The sequence below is a fragment of the Fundulus heteroclitus genome, chromosome 5 (assembly GCF_011125445.2).
Source record: "Fundulus heteroclitus isolate FHET01 chromosome 5, MU-UCD_Fhet_4.1, whole genome shotgun sequence".
Taxonomy (NCBI): domain Eukaryota; kingdom Metazoa; phylum Chordata; class Actinopteri; order Cyprinodontiformes; family Fundulidae; genus Fundulus; species Fundulus heteroclitus.
Genome location: NC_046365.1, coordinates 35,572,185 through 35,598,259, shown reverse-complemented (window position 1 = coordinate 35,598,259; position 26,075 = coordinate 35,572,185). Strand labels below are relative to the sequence as shown.

At 37.6% G+C, this 26,075-nt stretch overlaps 1 protein-coding gene across 1 annotated transcript in view; it reads left to right on the top strand.

Annotated features, from left to right (window-relative positions):
- The window catches only part of tll1 (tolloid-like 1), an 84,824-nt gene that overhangs the window by 17,931 nt on the left and 40,818 nt on the right, over nucleotides 1-26,075 (top strand). Inside the window, exons 3-6 of the mRNA XM_012869729.3 lie at nucleotides 22,921-23,043; nucleotides 23,177-23,254; nucleotides 25,340-25,513; nucleotides 25,614-25,731. Coding sequence (XP_012725183.2) covers nucleotides 22,921-23,043; nucleotides 23,177-23,254; nucleotides 25,340-25,513; nucleotides 25,614-25,731 — 493 coding nt within the window. The remainder of the gene's footprint in view (nucleotides 1-22,920; nucleotides 23,044-23,176; nucleotides 23,255-25,339; nucleotides 25,514-25,613; nucleotides 25,732-26,075) is intronic.

Below are 26,075 nucleotides of genomic sequence, written 5' to 3'. Positions count from 1 at the left end.
GAGTTGTTTCTTCAGGAGCGATCCACGAAAACAGCTACCTTCCCTCTTTCTCCCCCCCCCCCCCCCCCTAAAGACAACATTTGTGTAATCACAGAAGGATGCATTGACACCGTGCTCTGCTCTTAGAGATCTGGCCTCCCTGACTTTAGTAGATTTTCATAGATTTGATTGGTGCATTAGAAAAATAATACATATTACGTATTTGAAAAGTAACACTGTGTTAAATTAAACAGATGCAACAGTATTCTGAAAGGTTCTGTTTGATCTACCTCTAGATAAGTGCTCTGATTGCTGTATAGAAATATCCCCTTGAGATGTGTCAGCAGCAGACTTGTTCCTGTTTAGGTTTCAATTTTACCCTCTTGGAGATTCCAAGGGGACAAGCTTCCAGTATTCACAAACCACTCTGGCTTAGTGCGGCGCAACGCATCTCATGTAAATGTTCATGTGCCAGAGGACATGAATGTGTATTTTGGTGCAAAAGCATTAAAGCGTTTCTGTATCGTCCTGGATTTCTATGTGTTGCCTCTGTCCGTTTTTGTTTATCCCGTGTGGCTCAGGGTAAAGGATGTACAATCTTCACAGCACGAGTGTGTGAGGAGATATTTTTTTCTCTGGAATTATAGTCATTTATTTTTTTATACCTAATGATGGCCTGACTATCTAACTTTAAGTTCCCCTGGTAATCATATGAATATTAGCTGAAATAAGCAGAAAATAAGGCCAATCCTTGAAGTGTCAGGTGCTCCAAGGATTCAGCAAGCTGAAGTGGGTGAATCTTCATCAGCGCATAGCGTAGCATGACAGTAATAGTAATACTAATCCTATTATTGCGTCATTGTTGCAATATTAGCATTAAACTTGAGTAAATTTAGGCTGTCCCAAACATGAAAGACCTCCATGGCAGACTAGCTTAGCTGGATGTTTGCTATAATATCAGCTGTTTTCTGTTTTATTCCATTGGAAACAATATTCCAATTATTCAGAAAAAGTATTTGCATCATAGTTTGATATTACCTGAACAATCTTTATTCTATTCTTTTTTTTCCTGTTAATTAGTTCTTACATCATAGAGCAGCAGTGAAGGTGGCAGATTGCTACGTAAATTATGAAACCAATTCAAAACACACAAAAACTAAATATCTTTATACAATTTTATGTTTTTTTTGTTAATATAAAAAACAACAACATGAAAGAAATGAAAACTAAAGAAAAATTGCTCTGTAATCTGCATCTGTCACCATGTTGTTTGATTTTATCCCCCAAGCTACTAAGCCTATCAAGAAATTAACAGCACTTCTTTCTTTTTATGGTCAGTTTTTCTTACATTTGGTATCTGAATTCAAACAGAGTTTACACAACAATGGGTTTGTATGCATTATAGTCTTTAAGAAAAAAAAAAGACCACAGTGGGCCTCAGGTGATATTTTAGGTTAGACCTCAATAAAAAGCGGATAACAGCATCAGCCAAGAAGAACCTGATTTGCACCAATGTTGATGTCTTTGGACCAAATGGACCAAAGTGACAAAATTACATGATTGCAGTTGAGAGTTTAATAATCCACACACCTAAATTTGATCAATGGTTGTTCCAGATGAATTAAGGGGATCCTTAAATTAGTTTTCTTGTCGTTTTAATTTTTTTTTTCTGCTCCTGGGGAAGACCAAATATATTCTCTATGTAAGCATACCCAATGTTCAATGGAGTCTTGTTAAATGCTCTTATTGCTCGCATGATGATTTGTTTCCATATGTTTTCAGTGAATGCTTAAAAACAACACAACGTTTAACTTCTTGTTTATTGGGTCAGTGCAGGTCATAGTTTCCATAGTTTTTGAAAAAGCCAGTATCTCACTGCCCAACGCCTTTTATTCGTAATATGCAGTAAAATCTAATACTTTTGGCATTCAAGGCGCAGCCATGAGAAACCAGTGCAATATTGTCCCTGCCTCTTCAGGCTATCTGGTGCAGTTCTGACTCAAAAAACAAAAAAACATTTCTTTCCTTCTCTTCAGCCCATAGTCAAATGGATTTACAGAGACAAATTCCACATGTCTTCTTTTTTTATTATGCCTCTCTGTTTCTTTCAGCTCTTGTTGTTCCCCCCCCCCCCCCACAGTTGTGGGATAGCTTAAAATTTTCATCACATCCTCATCTCTTTGGCCCAGTTTTTGTGCCTGTTGGTGTGCGGCACCCTAAAAACGGCGCAACTTCTTTACGTTTGCGCTGAGGAGAGGATTCAAAAACAGGCTTCCATTTTACCGTGTGATTATATAACGTGACAGCAGTTTGTAGCTACCGTTCGCTGCTTCCGCTCTTCCACGGTAGTGAGGAAACTACAGCAATGTGTGGGCTGCACTCTTTACGTGTGCGTCTGCAAGGGAGCAACTGGTCTCACTCATATTATATTAAACAGGATTTTCCCGGGCAGAGTGCTGTTGCCACTGAGCTTCCGAAGTCTTCCTCAGGATTCCCGCTCCGGCACAAACGCACAGGCCGAGTTGAGATCCGACTGTTTGTTCTGGAGCGGGATTGTTCCGGGCTCTGCTGAAGGCATGAGTCAGCAGCGCCGGCACTCTGCCCACCTGCCACGCACTGCTCAATTATTAAAGATGTGGGCGCTTTTGTCACCTCGCTATTCCTGATGCTATTTATATCAGCAGAAAATCATTCACGTAAAGCCATTAGAGGCAATTGTTTGATAAAAGTTGTTTCAGATGTGGCGTTTTCTTTCCTCCCCCTTCACTGCAAAAACAGAACTAAAAATAAGTCAAATTTTCTTCAAATTAGTGCATTTATCCCTGATTTTAGCAGGTAAATAAAATGATCTGTCAATGGAGTGAGTATTTTTACCCCTAAAATAAGATAATTAGATATACCGCGCTTGAAAAAAGATGATAGAGATGAGTTGTTCCTATTTTAAGTGTAAAAATCTCCTTCCATTGGCAAGTCATTTTATTTACCTCCTCAAATTAAGGACAAATGCACTAATTTCAAGAAGATTTGACTGATTTTTAGTTTTGTTTTTGAAGTGTTTTAGACCACGACAACAGACAGGCACACATGGTAAAAAAAAATAAAATAAAGTACAACCCTTTTCAGTCCTGCTCCAGAGCAGTGGTTGCAAGATCATTTCCAGACAAATTGAACGGCATCGTTCAGCAGCAAGAAAGATTATTCACAACAGGAAACAAATTAAATAGAGGTGTCGATCTTTACAGCAGTGGACATCCCAGGAAATGCATCCCTACAGCTGCATCTCACCGCCTTGGTGCATTTTATTACAGGCCAATTAGAACTCACCCAGCTTAGCAGGTCTGTAAAGCTGCACCCGAATGACCCACAACTCTCCTGGAATAATGTCCTTTAGTCAGATGAGACCAAAGTAGAGATGTTTGACCAAAATGATCATTAATGTGTGTTCTCTCTCAAGTACGATGGAGGAGGGGTGGTGATTTGATACCTGGGCACCTTGAGTTGACCACATAATCCTCTGAAAACCAAAGTTCTCCAGAGTCTGTTAGTCCGCTGAAGCTTGGTCCAAACTGAGCCATCAGCAGGAAAATTCTCAGAAATCTGTAAGAAAAATCTTCAATAAAAGTGTTCAAAAGGAAAATAATCGTAATGTTGCAATGGCCTAGTTATAATATAGATCTCAACCACACTGAGACACACAATTTTCATTTTGACTCCCTTTATCTTTAGTAAAAGTGAAAGTGAGGAATCTCTGTTGGTGTTTTTTTTATGATTTTAGTAGCCGTTACAAACTAATACGTTATGATGATTAAACACTAGAATTTGAAAAAAAAAATCTGGATACTCCACCAGGATCTTTAAAAAAACTATCATAACTCAAGAAGATTTCATCGTATTAATCTAATTTATCAGGTATAACAGTTCTCTCTTTTAAACAAGAACCCGTGTCTCAATGAGAATACCTGTATAAATAAAAGTTTCATAAAACAAAAAATGTAAAAGATGAATTTATTCTGCTCTTTTTTTGTGAAAACTAGAGACCTTAAGCAGTTATTTTTGGTGAAAGCTTTAAGGGGTTTATGAAAAAACATTTAATGATCTCTAAGTAACTTTGTGTTGCATCTAGCTGAGGGTCCTGTTGGTTCTTCATCACAATTTTCTAATTTACAGAGTAAAACACAAAATGTCTAATGGCGTTTAGTCTTGAAGCAAACCTTTCCACCAGTTTAAAAAACAGGTCAAAATGCCCTTATCTGTTCATGCTTTTCTTGATTTATTCATTTGTACCGAGCGTAACAATTACTCACACCCTGAGTATGAAATTCATGATACTATTATGCAAATCAAATAAAAATCATCTGATGTTTTGAACCAGAAGTCTTCATGTCAACAGTCTCATTCTTTGCTCTGTAACTTTCCTTTGATACCTCTGTCAACCTAATGATCCGCTGGCAGCAACACAATTGAGCCACAATCCCGTCTTGTCTGAATCTTTGTCCAAACCCATGATCTGCTCCAGAGGAATATTTGTGTCTTATGATATTAGTTTATTGTGTCTCATAACACATTTTTCTAATTTTTTCTCACTTTGAGGGTTGCTCATTTAATTTGGAATTCATGTCAGGTCATAAGTTCTTATAGTGTTGTGCACATTTAAAGGAAATCTAACTTTCTTTTGTTATTTGGTGGTCTTTGTCTGGGATCGTTTGTTGGTCTGTAAATATGTATAATATCAGAAAAGCTAATCTCCATGTGATTGTTATGTTTGCAGTTACTTATGCTTGGACACAGTTTACTGCATGATAGTTTACACTGAAGCATACACATTATTTGTTTAAATCTTTTCCTTCTGTATCTTTATCATGCATAGATACCTGCTTGCTGAAATGTGGCAATATAATAAAAAAGAAACATAGTTGCACTTACATTCTAAGCGTATTTTGGGCCTGTGATTATACGGACTAGTATACTAGTGTAATTCCGGGTTACGCTGGTGCAGGAGCTAGGATTTTGTCCAAATCCAAAGAGACATTTTCCCCTCAGTCCAGCAAAAATAAAACTAAGTTAGGGCCACTAATGTTACTTTGCCTTTTGAAAAACCACAGCTCATGATTTTTGACAAATAGCTACAGTAGAAAATGTATTGTCATTTTTAAAGAAACATCATGTTGTTGTTTTTTTGTTTTAAGGTTTGAAAAGAAAGAAAAACTTGAAACCTTTGCAAAAAAGATGATGGACACAATTATCCTCTATGGGATGTTGATATTTGTGAAAAATGAAAAGAAAAAGCATATTTTCCAATATAATGACAAAGAAAATAGATCAAAAACATATCATGGTACTTTAAGTGTCATTCTGTTGGGAAAATTCAATGCAATTATTCCATAAAATAAATCTGCAGTTGTTACTCTAATCGTATTTAAAAAAAATCAGTTGGTTCTTTATGATTTTAAGCCAAGGTTATTGTGGAAAATCCAAAGAGCCACATGTGGCACAGGTTGCAGAACACTGCCATTGATCTTTTACGATCCATTGTATCGCGCTGTATTTTATTTCAGTAGAATAGGACTGGATGCAGTCGGCCTTGCATCTGAATCTGGCAATACTGCGTTGAATTAAATCATGGAAGCTTGACCATATTGGATTGCACATGATTCAAAATAAATGGGTCCCGTATGTTTTGAAAGTGCATCGAGTCCCTTTTGTTGTCAAATAAAGCTTCTGAACTTTGCTGACCTGAACTGCATTGGAGTCCATGAATGGTACCTGCTGTTGGATACTTCTGCCTCCAGGGTAAAAAGACAGACACTCCCAAAAACAAAAGCTCTCTCACACTCAGTATATTTAAAAAAACATCTCTTTACCATCCCTAATATTGTTTAGCATTGGGTGCTTGTTGTATTTCCTCTCTGACTAATTTAAGTCAGATTAATTTATTATCATCCAGTTAGAACCACTGGGTCTGGAATAAGGGCTTGATGTCTTGTACAAACTACCTCAGCATAGGCATCAAACCAGAAAAAAAAAACTGATGGCTTTGACTGAAGTCTCTTAACTCCTAACTGGAAAAAAACAACATCTAAGATGTGGGTGATCCTGCTCTAATTTTTAAGATTAAAGTCAAACCACTGCACATAAATGAAGGCAAGTCATTTGATGTTGGTTTAGATCCTTTATTTACAGACTTTTTGCAAAACCTGCAAATCTAAGCTAACCACAGCCTCTGTTAATTAGGAACCATGCATTTTTTACAGCCTAATTTCCATTTGACAGGGAAAAGGCTTTCTTGGGTGGAGCAATAACTTAAAAGCCCATTCAGCTGGAAAACATGCCATAACACTCAGTTTTGAGACCTAAAATGTTATTTCTTTTCCCAATTACCACGTTTTCAACACTCTTGGTACATTGGGAAGCCACAACTGCAGCACCTGATGTTGCAGAAAGAGTTAGCGTGCATCAAGCGGCCCGCACAATGATTAATTTTAGAGAAAATCCTCAAACAAGGCCAAGATAATCTCTTTTTTGATATTACTGTACGCTCGCAGTTGTATACAATGCGAGAAATTCGTGCAGGGGCACGTTCACAAGCACATGTCCATGCATGTGCACACTCATATTCGCCCACCTGCAGCGTGACCTCATATCTGCTTAATGAGGAGCTTGGCAAAGCATGAGTTTGTAATCTCTGAGAGCATGCGTGTTTGTGTTAGATGCTTCTAAGTGAGTCCAACATGAGCGTAAACATCAACAATTACTGTCATGATGTGTACGTTTAAAAATGTTAAAAGACAAAACTCATACACTTATACGACCAAAACAAGAATGTTTTTCTGGGATCACTGCAAGAACAGAACTAAAAAAAGTTAAAATTTTGTTGAAATGAGTGTGTTTGTACTTTATTTGAGCAGGTAAATAAGATAATCTGCCAATGGAATAAGATTTTTGCACTTAAAATAGGAACAACTCATCTCCATCAACTTATTTCAAGTGGATTCTATCTAATTATCTTATTTTAGGGGTAAAAACGACTCTCTCCATTGGCAGATAATCGTGTTTACATGCTCAAATCAAGGACAAATACACTAATTTCAAGAAAATTGTATTTATTTTTAGTTCTGTTTTTGCAGTGATCATTCAATAGATTGGGGGTGGGGGGGGGGGGGTGATAACACCCAGATGTATAAGAACTGATCGGATGAAATGTTAAGAAGGCAGAAAGCTGTCTGGCAGTGTGGTTCAGCTTTTGCCTGTCAGCAGCTCAAAAGGCTCACTGAGAGGGTGTGAGGAGTCGCTAACAGTTGTCAGAGCTGGATGTTCAGACAGTGCAGTCTCCGGTGGGCCCGTTTCAGGATCCCAAGATGTGGTTATTAAAGGTCTTTACTCCCAGGAATCCAATGCTATCCCTTCACAATAACTGACAGGTTGTTGAACCTGAGCAGGATGCGTTCAGGTCTTGGACTCTAGAAGTTGATTGTCTTCTTTCTTTCCATCTTCTGCTAAGCACCAGGTTCTTGTAACTGCACCAGCACCCAAGTTGTTTTTCCTCCGTCTTTAATGACTTATCTTTCCCATGAATGATTTTCAGTAACGTGGAGTCTTCTGCAAGCTTTACGATTGGGTTTTCCTCATGTATGGATGCACAGCCGTGTCTTAGGAGGGGAGAAACTAATGGGCTGGGCACACGACCTTGTGGGGTCCCACTTCACAGAGAGAGAAGATATTTTTTCCCATGTTGAACGAGGGTGGGTTCACTGGGTTCAGCGTTCCAAGAGAAGTCACAGTGTTTCACAAAGTTTCTCTACAAGTCTGTGGGAAATTATAGTTTGAAAATTATTCAATTCAATTCAATTCAATTTTATTTATATAGAGCCAAATCATGAAACATGTCATCTCAAGGCACTTTACAAAGTCAAGTTCAATCATATTATACAGATTGGGTCAGATTATACAGATTGGTCAAAAATGTCCTATATAAGGAAACCAGTTGATTGCATCAAAAGTCCCGACAAGCAGCATTCACTCCTGGGGAAGCGTAGAGCCACAGGAAGAGTCATCTGCATTGTACATGGCTTTGCTGCAATCCCTCATACTGAGCAAGCATGAAGCGACAGTGGGAAGAAAAACCACCCATTAACGGGAAGGAAAAACCTCCGGCAGAACCGGGCTCAGTATGAACGGTCATCTGCCTCGACCGACTGGGGTTACAGAAGACAGAACAGAGACACAACAAGAGAGACAAAAAAGCACAGAAGCACACATAGATCTAGTAATCTGTTCTACATTAGATGGTAGTAGCGGGTGAGCCGTCTTCTCTGGATGATGTCACAGTTAACATAACGCCAGACCAGGTGTACCTACTATGAAGAGAAAAGAGAGAGAACAGAAAGTTAAAGCAGAAATGACAACACATAATGCATAATTGAAGAACAGTAGAACTCAATAGAGTGAGAAAATTAGATCCTGATATACTCCAGTAGCCTAAGCCTATAGCAGTAAAACTATAAAGGTAGCTGAGAGTAACATGAGCCACTAGTTATAATTTTTGTCAAAAAGAAAAGTTTTAAGCCTAGTCTTAAAAGTAGACAGGGTGTCTGCCTCACGGACCAAAACTGGGAGTTGGTTCCACAGGAGAGGAGCCTGATAGCTAAAGGATCTGCCTCCCATTCTACTTTTAGAGACTCTAGGAACCACCAGCAGACCTGCAGTCTGAGAGCGAAGTGCTCTGTTAGGAACATACGGGGTAATCAGAGCTCTGATATATGATGGAGCTTGATTATTAAGGGCTTTATACGTTAGAAGAAGAATTTTAAATTCGATTCTTGATTTAACAGGAAGCCAATGAAGGGAAGCTAAAATTGGAGAAATATGATCCCTCTTGTTGATTTTCATCAGAACTCTTGCTGCAGAATTTTGGATCAGCTGAAGGCTTTGAACTGCATTTTGTGGACTTCTTGATAGTAAAGAATTACAATAGTCCAGCCTTAAAGTAACAAATGCATGGACTAGTTTTTCAGCATCACTCCTGGACAGAATGTTTCTAATTTTGACGATATTCCGGAGGTGAAAAAAGGAAACTCTGGAAACCTGTTTAATATGGGATTTAAATGACATGTCTTGGTCAAAAATAACACCAAGATTTTTTACTTTATTACCAGAGGCCAGGTTAATGCCACCCAGATTAAGTGATTGGTTAAGAAGTTTATTTTTTGAGGACTCTGGCCCAAAGATTAAAACTTCGGTCTTGTCAGAATTTAGATGCAGGAAATTTAAAGTCATCCAGCTTTTGATGTCATCAAGACATGACTGCAGTCGAAGTAATTGATTGGATTCATCAGGATTTATGGATAAATATAGCTGAGTATCATCAGCATAACAGTGGAAATTAATCCCATGCTGTCTAATAATTTTGCCTATCGGAAGCATATATATAGTAAAGAAAATTGGTCCAAGGACTGAACCCTGTGGTACTCCACAGGTGACCCTAGAGTTTGAGGAAGATTTATTATTAACATGAACAAATTGGAATCTGTCTGACAGATAAGATTTAAACCAGCCTAATGCTTTCCCCTTAATCCCTACAGTATGTTCAAGTCTTTGTAGGAGAATATTGTGATCAACTGTATCAAACGCAGCACTGAGATCTAACAGGACAAGTATAGACACAAGTCCATTATCTGAGGCCATGAGAATATCATTAGTGACCTTCACCAGAGCTGTTTCAGTGCTATGATGAGCTCTGAAGCCTGACTGAAACTCCTCAAGTAGGTCATTACTTTGTAAATGTTCACAAAGTTGATTAGCAACTACTTTCTCAAGAATTTTAGATAAGAAAAGAAGATTAGATATAGGTCTGTAATTTACTAACTCATCTTGATCAAGAGAAGGTTTCTTAAGTAAAGGTTTAATAACAGCTACTTTAAAAGCCTGTGGTACATATCCATTTACCAAGGATACATTAATCATGTCTAAAATAGGACCACTGATCAGAGGGAATACCTCCTTAATCAACTTGGTTGGGATTGGGTCTAACATACAGGTAGAAGGTTTAGATGAAGCTAAAATTTTAGATAGCTCAGAAAGCTCTACTGCTTCTAAACAGTTCAAACACTGCGCAGATTCTAAAGATTCCTCCAATGCTGCCTCACTTACTGAGGACGAGGTAATCATGTTTGGGAGGATGCCAATTATTTTATTTTTAATGGCATCAATTTTATTTATGAAGAATCCCATAAAATCATTACTACTAAGAGCTAAGGGAATGGATGGATCAACAGAGCTGTGGCTCTGGGTAAGTTTGGCAACTGTACTAAAGAGAACTCTAGGATTATTTTTATTCTCTTCAATTAATGATGAAAAATATGCTGCTCTAACTCTGCGGAGGCTCTTGTTATACAACAATAGTCTGTCCCTCCAGATTAAGTAGGATTCCTCTTGGTGTGTAGAGCGCCATTTTCTCTCCAATTTCCTAACATTGTGCTTCAATGTTATGAACTAACATTGACGCACAGGATTCTAGATTAGTGTCTTTATTGTCCATATGAGTGAGTATTTTGTGCAGATATTCTGAGATTAACTAAGACAAAGGGTGGAGACATCATCGGAGCTCAGAGACATAAAAAAAATCTTAAAGTCAATGGTGAAACAATTCAATATTTTTGCCCCTGGATTAACAACAGAGCTTATTCTAACACTGTTTTATATGGAACTCAGTAAAAATTAACATTTTCATCCCGTTTTCTTTATTTTTAAACAAACGGTTGGAGCTCAGTATGATCCCAAGATGTCAAATTGTTTTAAAATCAATTAATCTGTCTTTATTAATTAAGAAAGTATTCAAATGTCAAATTAGTCATTGCTGTTTTTAGCCTATTATCGTTTCTATTACATTTCTACAGTCTAAAAGACAAGACTCAATTGTTTTGTAAGTTCATCTATGTGATTTATTGCAGAAGCAGTAGATGATAAAAAAATTTTAATGTGTAACAATGGCTACATCATCTGTACACATTTGCACATCGACGAGCTCACCTTTTTGAATTTAATGAAAACCTATAATCCATAAGACCTATTAGAAGGTATCTTAATTGCTGCAAATTTTAAACAAAAATATGTTCATGCTACACTTTTTGTAATCATCAAATATGGATTACTCTGATCTTTTTTGCGTTCCTCGGACACTTTCCTGCTGTGCCCTTACCAAGTTGTATCAGTCAGCAGCACATTCCCAAGAGGATATTACAATGCAGGCCCAGGATCATAATATTCTACCAAGCCTCTGCTACCCGTTCTAGATTATTTTCATAATCGTGTCACAATCTCCTAATTTTGCTCTTTTTTTTTTTTACATTTACGAGAGATTTATGCAGTTCCGCCCATTAGGTTCAGCAGCATAAGAGGATTCAGATGAAGGGGGTCTCTGTGCAAAACCTCAACCACACCTGTCCTTCATCCTTCGGCAGGTCGGACCAAAAACGCTTCTTGCTTTGTGGCCAACAGGCAAATGCAGGACGACTGAGCATGGGTAGTTTTTTTATATTAGCTGTAGTAAGAAAAACCTTGGGCTAGGATTCACATTGCAGCGTCACTCCAAGGGAATCGCAATAACTGGGTTAGAGTGCTGCCAGCGTGTGGTGGGCATTATAGGATTATAGTCCTGGCATGAGGTCAGTGTGGCCAGTTCTCCTTCACACTCTCGATAATCAAGCCATGCAGGTCTTAGCTTTTCATTTTATCCTACGATATGCTTTCAGTTCTACCACCACGCTCCACGCAATATGCATCATCTGTGACCCAAATCACGCATAAAATTGAGTTTATTCTTTATTAATACGGTCCTCTGTATCTTGCATTTCAAAAACGGAACTAAAAATAAGTCAGATTTTCTTGAATTTAGTGTATTTGTCCTTGATTTGAGCAGGTAAATAAGATTATCTGACAATGGAATGAGTATTTTGACCCCTAAAATAAGATAATTAGATATATTGCACTTGAAGTAAGATGATGGAGATGAGTTGTTCCTATTTTAAGTGCAAAAATCTTATTCCATTGGCAAATCATCTTATTTGCATGCTCAAATCAAGGACAAATACACTAATTTTAAGAAAATTCAACTTATTTTTAGTTTCATTTTTGCAGTGTTTCAACGACTCGGTGGGGTCTGGAGACAGTGTCAAAGGGAGTGTAAACAGTTCAGCTTTAGGAACTTGACAGACGTTTGTCTTTTCCTACGATACATTCTAGCCCACTAAGGATAAGACGCTGAAGTAAATGCATTTAGGCAAAGGTGGAACCCTTTACAATTGAATATGATGGAAACACAAGTGACAGGTAGGCTTTCAGAAGATTCGAGGTTAACTTCTAGAAAATTGTAATTTTAGGCTTAGAAACTGTTCTGCTGATAATATCTGTTTCCTCAGTTTGTGTTTGGTGCATTACTGCATTGGATTGTGTGTGTGTGTGTGTGAGTTTGAATGTGTGTGTGTGTTTGCTGCAATGCCCCTCCTGAAGGGCAAACAGCAAGGCCCCGGTCAGCATGATGCAGGTCTCCTGGGAGGTCCCAGGGTTTTTAGATCGATTCTTTTCCTCCTGCATCTCAGGAGCCTCACAGTCCTATCCCCTCCTCACCCCAGGCTTGACTTTGGGCTATTTATGGTATCCCTACGGATTAACAAGACCCCAATCAATGAGCCAAAATTACTATCACTGTGACCCCCCTCTCCCTCCCCCCCCCACCATCTCTCTTTGCATAACTGCTTGTGTCAGCTCCCTTTTTCTGGAAAGCCTTTAATCATTGTAGCTCCTTTTGTTGGGCTGAAATTAGATTTTTTTAAAAATACAACAACTTCCACATCTCCTACTTTAATACAGAAAAAAACATCCAGTTTCTACATACACAAACAAACACAGTGTGTATCTTGTTTGTAATGCAGGTGCAAGATAATTTATTAAACATAAATTGTCCCACATGTGGCTTAAACTGCCGCTTTTTTAGGTGTTTGTGGAGTTTGCAAACATTTTTTTGGCTTCTGTTTTTGCATTACATGTACATTGCTTTTTCAGGAGATCCATTAGAGGGAGTGTTAGTTGAAACTGTAAGGCCAGTCTCACCAAGAGGCCTTCAGCTATAAAAGGCCCCTCAGGACCATAAAAAATAAGTGGAACTTTATATAAAAAGGCACACCCACATAAGCTGCCTCAGAAACAAATAAAACTATTTTGTAGTTGTGAGGTGGTAAGAAATGTGTTTATTAGATTGAGCCTTTAAAAAATTTGTTATACAATAAAAACGTATACGAGGGTTACATTTTATTGCATTATTTATGTTCGGCTTTTTTATATGTAATTATGGAGATTTAATTTGCTGAAAGCCTTCTTTATGGATTTTGCAGCTTTGTGTATGATTTGCTCCATCTTCATCTCTGATTTATCATGTCTTTCTAATCAAATAACAAGTGAGTTGAATATGGCTGACAAGTGAATTTACACACCATAATGCACCTTTTAAAACTTTAAAGGTGCATAGCCACATCATTTTACTTTTTTATTTATATGTCCTCAGCTCACTCTGCTTGCATACAAAGTTTTTATGGAAGATTATCACGTCCTGTTGGCATAATAGTTATTATTTTTGGCATTTTATGCTTTGTTTTTGCTCAATTTGTTAGTAAATAAAGCCTTTCGTGTTTATTTACGACTAACGGAAGTACACACTGCGTATGCGCAGCAGGGGATAAAACAAGGAAGCGGCTAACAGCTATTAGCATCTCCTAGCGAAACAATGCAGAATGTTCCAAGATCTAGTGGAAAAAAACACAAAGAAATACACGAAGATTGAAATGTTGCCGGGAATACAGTATGAATGTTGTTATTCCCTAAAGCAGAAGTGACTGCAGAGTTAATTGACGTGAGTAAATGTTCTCATATGAGGCTCTTAAAGTTGCTGTTAGATTATTTTATTTAATTAATAACGGTTGGTCTCCGATCATGCCGAGCTGCCGCTTTACTGCAAGGCATTGCAGAGGGTCAGGCTCGGTCCGGCATTATTTAATACTGTTTTATTAATTAAGCAAAAGACAGTTCTGTGATACTGCCAGTAGATGGCGCCACATCTGTTTAGATCTGATCATCGAGTCTGGTGCTAGCACTATTTTTATCCACAAAAAGGACCATCGAAACATTATCAGGATGTAGGCTGATGTTTATTACTGTATTTTATCCTTATCAAATATTTTCTTTTCTCCTTAAAAAAAATCTAATAATATTGTGAAAAACCTGTGATTAGAACATTAGAATTGGATTTGCGTGGAGTAACAATACATCTCATCTGTGTGCGTCATGAAAATTCACTATCACAATGCATATCAACTAGTTATTATTAGCCATTAATATTAATTTCTCACTTTTTTCCAATTTCTTTATGAAATAGGCTACTAAAATATAATAATCTAAACCACACCAAGCCAAGGTAAAATAAATTAATCTAAGGTAATATATCCTATGTTAAAAAAGATTAAGCTAAATCAAGCTAAGCTAAAATAAGACCATAAGTCAAACAAAGATAAGATCAATCAAAGCAAAGTTAAGTCAAGCTAAGTTAAACTTATCTGGGCAAAACTAAAAGTCAAGATATTATAAGCTGTATGAAATGTCAGGTAAACTGAGCTAAATTAAAATAAGTCCAGCTAAACTAAATGAAGCTAAAATAAAGCAAGGTAAGACAATCTAATCAGAAATAATGTAGCCTAACCTGTGGGTCACAAAATTTACACGTGACTTTAAAAAAAAAACAAGCCCAGTTTTAATATAATAAGTGGACTTGGAAATACTGCTCATGAATTCTGCTCTCTGAGCAACAGCCCCTCCCTGTGCTGGAAAACTAGCATTCCTGGTCTATGTACCGCGGTCAATACCTGCCTCCCTCCAAGAAGTACCTACCTTAACCGCACCGCCCCTGCCCAGTAAACAACACGCCCAGGAGTGGCGATGCGAGCCAGAGCGCAATCATCTCTGCTCCAAGTTAGACAAAGTGGCTCTTTTAGCACCTAATCTGCACAGCAACAACAACTATCTTTTTTGATACAATGCTGCAGCGGCTCTAGGGTGACCCCACATGGGGAGAGGCAGCATCGCAGTGAAGGCAAGCATCTTTCTTCCAGGTTGGAAAATTAGCACCAGAAAACACATAATATTTCACAACAAATGAATACTCCCTTGTGTCAAAGTCAATATTTCATCATATATATGATTATAGCTGACTTTGGTAGGCTTAAAAGAGCATGATGTAATATTAATATAAAATTATAATCAAGATCGGTCTTGTCTTACACCAAAAAACAAAACAAAAAATTCTGTACCGTCTATGTAACACCATGTAAAACCAACTTTTGCAGTAAAGCTATCTGATGTATCATTGTGTAAATAAGTTGTCCCTGAGGTTTGTCTCCAGCAGTACAATAGACTGCAATGAACACAATAGCCTCGTCTTGTCCCCCATTTCCTTCAATAGCTATCCTGATTAGCTAAGTGACAAGCCTCTCCTTGGCCATTGTTAATGTATTAGTGTCTCGAATCCCCATGGAGGACAATAATTAAGCTCAGATAACATCTAAAGATGGTTATCTTTTAGGTATCTACAACAGTGTTGTATATACAGTACGGACTGCTGTAGATTCAGAAAAAGAAGCTGGATAAAGAGAGAATAGGGATAAAATGTTGTTTTGATGGCACGTGTGATAGAATCAAATGTGATATCGGCCATCTGCTTGGTCACTCTTCATCCGTCCACCAAAAAACTAGGTCTTAAAGAAAGTACTTGTGTAATATTTGGGAATATAAAAGTAATTTTATGTTACAATTGAAATCATTCATGTGAAACTTAATTTGATTTCACACTCTATTTGATATAAACATGGTATTGCCTTTATCATCAGTCTAAAAAGTTGTCTATAACGACAACACAACTGTAAAAACCCCTTTCAGAATGCTTTAAGTTTTTTTTTCTTGATAAGGAAAAAAGAATCACTTGACCAAGGTATATAAATCACTTACTTGTATAAAGTGCTGCTGGCAGCAGTGAAATTTAAAGCCTTCTTGATTATGATCCAAGAAATTTGGCTCTCCATGATTTTAGGAGTTCCTTCTATTACTTTGTGCTGTTAAAACTGTGTGGGAAATTCTTGCTTGTCTTGTAAATTTAACTAATTTAGAGTAAAACAGATCACACATCTTAGGTTTTTACTGGCTATTAATCCATAAAAAGGTAGGCCACTTTTACAGATCAAGTAGGGCATAATAGTTAACAGGAAAATCTCAAGCTGCTAGATTCCAACCCTGCCAGCTAAAATTGACACTCATCGTAACAGAAAAACAATTTTACAATCTCTTATTGTCCAATTTTGGTGAGCCTGTGTGATATGTAGCCTTGGTTTTATGTTGTTTGCTGACAGGAGTGCCTTTTGATATAGTCTTCTGCTGCTGTAGCTAATCTGTTTCAAGGTTTGCTGTGTCATATGTTCAGATGTGGTATTCTGCATTCTTTGGTTGTAGCGAGTGCTTGTTTGAGCTATGGTTTCCTTTCTGTAATCTTAATCTGAGTGTATTTTCTCCTCTAGCCTCTGACAAAAACAAGGTATTTAAAATCCGTACACTTAGTGGAGTTTTCTCTTTCTCTTTTTTTCTCTGCAAACCCAAGACGTGGACGTGCGTGTAAATCCTAGTAGCACAAAGTCCCTTGTTTCCCCTTCGTTTTTCAAACCTCTTGTGTGGTTTAAACATCATCAAGTCATTTTCAACACGTCTAAATTTATAAATGCATTGAGTAGCTGCATTGTGATTGGCTGCTGGCTTCCCTTCAAACCGAATCCTAAAACACTGATGACTCTTACTGCTTTAGGTTTTTCTTAAATAAAGATATAAGTAAATCACAGAATAATAATCTGTATTATGTTGGGGGAGGATAACTGTGTAATAATTTAGTCCCTCTTTATATCTCGAATGAAACACTTGAATAGTAGTAGTAGTTTTAGCAGTATGCTGATCATTTTGAGCATTCACCGTTTTCAGACATTTACAGTTCTGGTTATTTATTCCCTGAAGAAAATTCAGGTATCAAAATGAACCACTTTCCCAAGACCTTTTGTCCACAGCAGGTCTTTTCATGCTTACTTTGGGGTACATGTCTGTGCCAAATCGATTTATGAGGCACACTTAAAAGAAATGTAAACTAGCTTAGGCAGCCAAAGATTTGAAGAGATTTTCTATAATCTGCTTATGAAAGTAAACTAAAAGTTTTTTGACTCCAGTAGTATCTATCAGAAGTTACTAATTGTTCTTTTGGTTTGAACAGATCCAAGCAGGGATCAGAAGTCTTATGTTGTTTCTTTCGATCTGGACAAGGCAGAAACACTTCTTAAAATTGAGCAGAACTAGTAGAGCAAGGTTTATGGCTCTGGTGGGATTGTTTCCTGGAGCCACATCAGCTGGGCGTTTTTTTTTCTAAGCACAAACACAAAGACAAATGAATTATGTCTTTAAAAGATATCTGAATCCTTGAGGAAAGGCTGTTTATTTGACAGAATGGACCATAATTGTTTGGGACACAAACACCCCATGAGGTTCCCCTGAACTGTGCAAAAGAAATTATGAAATAGTAAATTCTGAATGTTAGTGAAGTTCTGGTAATCTTTTCTGTGGTTTTCAAACCATTTACGTTCATGCATTAACCAGCACCTCCAAGTAAATTTCAATTCAATTCAATTTTATTTATATAGCGCCAATTCATGAAAAATGTCATCTCAAGGCACTTTACAAAATCAAAATCAATCAGATTATACAGATTGGGTCAAATTATACAGTAAAGTTCCCATGTTCGAAAGACAGTAGCTGAGGAAGGCTTTAACGGTAAAAGCTGCCACGTTTTTGGTAGCAAGAAGAAAAAATACTGTTTATTTACGACTATGAAGTGAGCTGTCTGACAGTAAGTTACTGCTGTGAAAACACTACAGCAGTTAAACTCACAATAATATCTCCTGGTGGGCCGTTTGGTCCATGGCCCTGTCTCCAATCTGTGATGAAAATATCTTAAGTGACATAAAATATTCTGGGGAAGATTAATTTGAGCCTTTTAATTAAACATATTGGTTATTAATGGGGAAGTATGTGAGGTGAAAGCCAAAACCTGTGTGACTTAGGGCCATTCTGAAGATTCACCTGCAACATATGTTCTTGGTTAAATAGTTCTTAATACTTACAGAACTATCATCCTCCTTAAAATCAATTATCAGACTTATTATTATCAGAATATTCTATTTATCTACTCAAAAAGAATAGCAAGGTACTGCTTCACATTTCTGTGGACATTTAATGACAAACTCTGAAAAAATATGTTAAAAAAGCCTGAAAATGTTTAAATGCTTCCTTTTTTTGCAGTAGCACAAATAAGACAATCCAACCTTTAATTTGAATACATTTACTCAGTGGGGGAGGTACACAGGTTAACAAATAATGGTTTTAAACAAAATTAACAGTGCCGTAATTATTGGTGCCTTTTAATACTTTTTTACAACCCTTTTTTTGGCATTAAGACTTTTCTCAATTGTAGTATTTTAGAAGTTGGGAGCAATAATAGAGAGAATGGCCTCTGATCAGTCTTTGCACAGCCTGTGTAGACTGTGCTCTTATACCATTTCTCCAGCTGAGGGTTTCTACAGGCCTTTAGCCTGGGGACTCAGACATGGTAGAAAGTTAATTTTTGTGTCTTGGGAACCATTTTTGTATTGATCTACATGTATATGTTGAATTATTATATTGCTAAAATTTTTTAGTGTTTGAGAATTTGAGTATTCTAACCATATTAACCACTCTAATAAGGCCCACATTATTACAGATCCTCCTTCATGCTTATAAATGGGGATGAGATGCTTCTCTATAGATTTATAACATTTATTTATAGTGTTTGACGCTGGAATACTTAACCTTAGTATAAGGCTTTTGCTACACGCCTCTGTTTTACGTTTAGACACCAGAGTTACTGTTTATTGTTCCACTTGTGATCGTCTAAAGAACAATAATTGGGACTTTTCCCCATACAACCTCTCTCAGTGCACTCAGGTTTAAGGTTTTATTTCACTAAAACATTTTGGGTGAGATTATGCTTACAGTATTAAAAGGAATATATACCTAAAAGCTTTTTACACCAACCGAGGTCTCTTGATTTTGTCCAAAATTCCTTAAGCTGAAGCTCTGCTCCAAGGGGATGTATTCACATCCTGGATGGCTGGGAGAAATGAATCCTATGAATTATAACTTGGAAACTAAGCCTGTATGGCTTACATTCAAAGTTATGTCAGAGGGTGATTGCAGGGAGTAGGAGCAGGTGAAGAGAATTAGGAAGGCAGCATGAAGGTATTATGGGTCATTAATGAAAGAATAGTTTTACCGAAAAGGCCTACACGTGACCTGGTGTCAGATCATTGCAGGACCACCGGGCTCCTGGCTCAGTGTGTGTGTTTCTGTGTGGGTGTGTCAGTAAGCCGTGCAACTGGCAGACGTAGATGTTCCAAGCTCCAGCTGATATGAAACACACGTTTCTTGTGGTGCATAAGAAAGTGTAAAGGGAGACTATGTGCTGGTGCGTGACGGTGTTTCTAAAAGTCAGCAAGTTGTTGTACTGAGCACCACTATATCCCTACAAACAGCCACCCTGGCAAAAGATTAAAAATGGAATCCCTCATTTTGGAACAATCCATTTTGCTTTGTATCAAAAAACAAATCAGAAAGTCATGTTATTAGTGTAACAGCTGAACGATCTAGCTCTGTAAAGCATGCCTGACCATAACACTGTCTGTTTTTTTTTTCATAACTAGACCGATATTAAAAAATATCAAATCATTCCGTGGCCAAGAAAATAACAGAATTTTTGTCCATTTCTAATCTCACCTTTTTATATACCTCTGACCTGTTGATACTGATGTTAAATAAAATTATATAAAATCAGTTAACTCATATATTGCCTATTAACAACAGATGTCATCTCAAAGGCACTTTAAGATAAGATAAGATAAGATAAGATAGTCTTTATTGATCTCACAATGGAGAAATTCACTCGTCACATCGGCTCATACAAGAAGGTGCAGAGTAGGGAAGGTGCATTCAGTTATATACAGTGAGTCTTTATATATACAATGGATCAAAAAGAATACCAAAAAAATACGAAAAAGGAAATAGTAATGGGCATATGATGTCTTATTTACATTCATAGTGGTCTATATATATATATATATATATATATATATATATATATATATATATATATATATATATATATATATATATATATATATATATATTAACATTTATATATATACTTATATATATATACATATATCTATGCGCCTACATACATACGTACCTACGCGTATATACATTGTATACATTTGTACATACATACATACACGTGTACTGACATATGTTCAGGTGTTGATAGCAGCACGAGTCACTACATCAGGATTATTGCACGGGTTGTAGGACAGTGTATTAATTGCACGTTAGTTATTGCACATTACTTATTACAGTTATGGTCACAGTTACAGTGCAGCATTGTAAAATCTGATAGCAGCAGGAATGAATGACCTGCGGTAGCGCTCCTTTTTACAGACAGGATGTCTAAGTCTTGCACTGAAGGAGCTGCTCAGCTCCTCTACAGTCTGGTGCAGGGGGTGGGGTGGGACAGGGACAACTCAATTAAACCATAAAAGTCCTATATAAGGTATGTACTGTGTAGGTGATTTTGCAGCAATCCATCATACTGAGCATGCATGAAGTGACAGTGGAGAGGAAATCTCCCCTTTAACAGGAAGGAAAACCTCCAGCAGAACCAGGCTCAGTGTGAAGGCCATCTACCGAGTGAGCAGAATGAGAGAAATAGACCCTGATGTCCTCCAGCAGCCTAAGCCTATAGCAGCATAACTATAGAGATAGCTCAGGGTAATATGAGCCACTCTAACTAGAAGCTTTGTCAAAAAGGAACGTTTTAAGATTAGTCTTAAAAGTAGACAGGGTGTCTGCCTCACGGACCAAAACTTGGAGTTGGTTCCACAGGAGAGGAGCCTGATAGCTAAAGGATCTGCCTCCCATTCAGCTGATCCAAAATGCTTCAGCAGCGGAGGCCTGAGACTTATTAGGCAAGGCCAGTTTATTTATACAGCACTTTTCAGTAACAATGCAATTCAAAGTGCTGTAAAGTGCAATAACTTGTCCTGTTATGCGTTTTAGAAATGCAAATTGTCTAGAAGTTGTGTTTGGGCTACTTTCTTTTTTATGGGACACTTTCTGTATCCTATATCCCTGTGGACTGAAGCACATTGTATTAACCTAATCAAAGGAAATGAGAGCTTCTCACACTGAGTGTTAGTAGGTCAATCTGGGTGAGATCGAATAAATCCAAGCTTGAACAACCCAAAGAATGTTAAAGTTGTTTGGCCAGGCAGATCTTAATTCATTCACAGAAACTCACGTGTTGACCACTACAACCAGGTTGTAGGTGAGTCAGCACCTTTTCAGCAACAGTGTTGACTTTCACCGAAATAGCCAAAGTCACTAATAAAACACAGTTTCAACCAAGCACTTGGTAATTATCATCTGTCCCTTGAAGGGACTTTTTAAAAACTTTTGAAAATCTAAAATGGTAAACGTATCTGCTTCTCTAACCTTCTGACAAATCAAATTAGCCTAAACCTGCAAAAAGACATAGACTTTAGATCCAGATCTTATCAAGGTCCTGTGTATGAGCTTTCCCTACTTTGCTTTCAGTCTGAAGACAATAACTATGTTGGGGTTTCTCTATGAGCTGCAGAGTGTTTCAGTTTCCTTGTAACAAGGTTTGAAGGCCAGCCAGAGCCTCTCTGCGTGGAGTTTGTATGTCCTCACTGAGGATATATGGGTTGTCCCACAGTGAAAAACTGTTCTTTCCTAACTGCCCTCAGGAGATAGATGTTTGTTCTCTGCATTTCTTTATTGTGCTATGAGGTACTGGTGACCTGTACAGGGTGTATGCAGTCTGTCCCTTAATGACTCCCAGAGATCACCACCAGGTCACTATGATGATGCAAGAAAGAGTCAGAGGAAATGACTTAATGAAGAATAGTTTCCAAGAAAAATAGGTTAAGGACAAATGGAGTGATTGTAGCAATTGAAATGATATTATAGCTCTGAAGCAACCAATTTTTTTTCAAATGACCTTTTGACTTTAGATTCAGGAAACTGCTGTGTTGGGTCTTCTGCTTTTGCTACTGTGTATTATAGCATTGTGTTGTATATGCTTAAACTTAATGCAAATGTCAGTGGAACTGCTCTGGAGAGATAAAGGTTTTATTTACGTGGTATTGGTTTCATAGTCCACATGGGTGACTATTTGTCAGCTTGGGTAACACTGGATTGAGGAGTTCCTCAGGGCTCCATTCTTGGTCCATTGTTGTTTTCTTTACAGATGTTGCTTTTGGATTCCACCTTTAAGAGATATTAAATAGTTTTCTTTTGCTTTAGTGATGATATTGGGATTGACCTGTAAAGACAAAAAGCAAGGGACCTTTTGAAACACTTAATATATTGCATTCATGCATGAATTCAAAATACTTTTAAACATTTATTTTTAATCTGTGGCTTTTGCATTGGTTTGACATCTCAAATCCTTGTTATTTTTATTTTGACGTTATATTTGAATATATATATATTGTTTTTATTTATCCCTACTTCTGTTTATTCCTACTTATTTCTCACTTTTGTAGTTTTATTGTCATGTTTGTTACTAATTCAGGCCTTGGGTGCGTGGTTCAGCGTTTTGGTGCCAATTTATACTTGGTTAGAATGCTCTATTAGAAAAATGTATATTAATGACATTAGAAAATAAGGAGAAGAGTATGTTCAGTATTTTGTTTTCTTTACTTTCAGCTGTATTTTGGGGCGACATTGCCTTAGATGAAGAGGACCTGCAGATGTTCCAGATCGACAGAACAATAGACCTCAAACAACACACACACATGCTTTCACACTCCCGACAGGGACACACTTCAGGTGAGACACTCTTCAATCGTCGTGTAATGATGTTTGTTCAGCAGCTGTCACTGAGTAACTTAAAAGTAAGAGATGTCAGATTATGCCATGCATACAACAGTTTGACATTTAGTTTTGTTTTCTTTTTAATTAGGAGGCCTTGGGGAACATGAATCTGTGAAGAGAGGATCGTTATACCTTCTATTGGAGAGAATACGGAGATTTGGCTTTGGTAAGCGATCTCATATTCACACTTGTATTGATCTTTTTCTGTAGAGAGGGATACGGTTTTAGTGCTAATTTGTGCCATTTACAAGTTATCTGTATGATTTAAAGATAGCTGAACAGAGGGACTTCTGATGAGTACCTACATAAAGCCTATTACTGTCCTCAAAGCAAGAGTCAACACACATGTTTCAAGTCCACAGCTGAAAGACATAACCAGACTTTTGAGACGGTACTGCAGCATATTACTTTGTAAAAATGTGGAACCAAGAAAACTCGAGACAGCAAAGTTATGTTCTAATCATCTTATTATCAGTATGAGAAAATAACATTCACTTTATCATTTACGTAATTGTTATTATTAATGCTGAAAACACCAATAACTGTCTTGGGTTTTTCTTTGATTGGCAGCATTAGACCTTAAACCCTGCTCTTTGCAAACGATCAATACTATCCAACCTTTCAATTATTTCATTATTTTGGCCATTATTAATAACTTTATGCCAAGAAATAGTTTGATTGAGGAAAAAAAATATTTTTATGTCTGTGTAGAAATGAAATGGAAAAAATCTGCCCTTTTGCAGCCAAAGAACCTGTACAGAAACCATTTCTAATTAAAATTCATAGGTTCCATGTTTAGCAAATCAAGACGGTTTTGTCTTTGTTCTCTATGGAAGTTGGCAAAGTTGTGCTACGACCCATTTTCTGTTGAAGTCAGCTGTAGCCATGGTCTAGGTGATATGCCCTGTTTTCCCCATATATGTTGTTGCACATTATGGAAAAACATCTGTTCCAGAAGTCTTGTAATTCGTTGAGATACAGCTAAGTTAGGCTGCCATGTTCCTCTAGAGAAAATATGTTTTTTTTTCTTTTCTAGCAGGATTTACAAACTAGTTATACTTGTTTAGTCTTTTTCTGGATGTCCTGACATTTACCATCCTAACAGGTGTCTATATAGCCCAAGCTGGAGCTCTTGGGGGTTTATTTTGCAAATCATCGGAGCATTGCACAGTCTGACTTTGGGTTCAAGTTGCTCAGATGTGCACCACAAGATTGGCAGTTGTCTTACATGTTTCTTGCTGATGAATGATAAACCTCAAATTGTCCTATAGCCCTTCCAAGACTGATGGGCAGCAACATGTCTTCTTCTAATGTTTATAAGTAATGTCTATCCCTGTTGGCATTATCCTAACACCAGGGGTGGGTAGTAATCAAGGGAGTAGTTTTACTGCACTGTTTTTATTACTTTTACTTTAGTAAATGTTATGAAGAGGTATCATTACTCTTACCTGAGTAAAATGTCTGGCTACTCTATCCGCTGTCAGTAACTTTACTGAATAAAGAGCAAACTTGTTTCAACCAAAAATGCACCAGAGACACATCTACAGTTTATATTAAGGTGAGACTTCCTGTTTGTACACAGGTTTTGTTGTTTTAATGGTATTTTCTATCTGCTGACCTCACTGAGCCATTTACAGGTCAAGTAACCGCATTACACAGTAGATATTGTCATTGGAAGTACTTTTTGCCTGAATAATTACATAATTTTTAAATATTAAATCAGTTGTTTTAATATTTACTCAACACCTTCTTACCAAATATTTATTTTACTCTTTCTTGAGTAATTTCTTGGTTGGGTACTGTTTACTTTGACTTGAGTAAAAATATGTTGAAGTAGTGCTACTCTTACTAGGGTAAAATTTCTGGCTACTCTACCCACCTCTGCTTAAAACACACCTGCGTGCTCCACACCAGCAAACTAGCAAAAGCCTGACTTTTATTGTCACGGTCACACTGATGATAATCAGAGCATTTGTTTTGCACCACTGGTCTGTCATTTTCCTCCTTAAAAAAAAATCCATGGAAGTAACAAGGATGTGTTTAGTTTTTCACACACAGCTTTGCTTCATCTCTGCCATGTGTTTTTGTGCAGTTGAGCATTTATTTAAACCAATTAAGACTCTAATGAAAACATGCAAATTTTTGTTAATCATGTCCTGATTTGTAAAACCTTAGAACTGAAATGGATTCTTCTTTCTTCACACCTTTACTTTAATCTTATAACGACTTCTGTCACTTCTCTCTGTATTAGACAACATCCCAAAGAATGAAAGCAAGGGAGCCGTCAGCTCAAAAAGCCAAACCTGGAAAGGCGGGAATCCTATCGAGGCTGCAAAGAGTCGTATTCCTCGAGCGGCCACATCCCGAGCTGAAAGAATTTGGCCCGGGGGAGTCATCCCCTACGTCATCGGAGGAAACTTCACTGGTAACAACTCCGCTGGACCGCTGCCCCTCACCGCTCAGCAGAACAAATACACACCAAGTGTGATTGTGTAAAGGTAGGATGTAAAATGTGTGTGTTTCAGGTAGTCAGAGGGCCATGTTCAAGCAGGCAATGCGTCACTGGGAGAAACAGACGTGTGTAACGTTCATTGAAAAGACAGACGAGGAAAGCTACATCGTCTTCACCTACAGACCCTGCGGGTAAGAGTGGAAGAGTTCTTTGTATATCTTGGATTGTGTGTATGGTTGTATGTGTGTGTGTGTGTGTGTGTGTGTACCTAGAGTTCACCAGTGACCTTGTCACAGTGAGAGACGATATGGTCACTCAACAATGGCTTCGCTTTCCTTCCTGTCCTGCTCCTGTTTCCCCATCCTACCAATCAGGCCGCTCGGTTTTAAGTGTTTGTATGTTCGGGCAGTTCTTTTGTTCCTGCCCGGCAGAAGTGCATTGTTCTGTCGAGTGGCAGCACGGTGGGGTCAGAGTGTGTTTGTACAGCGGTGACACTTCACTCGCTGGATGTTGTAAGTCGTGAGGCTGTACAGTG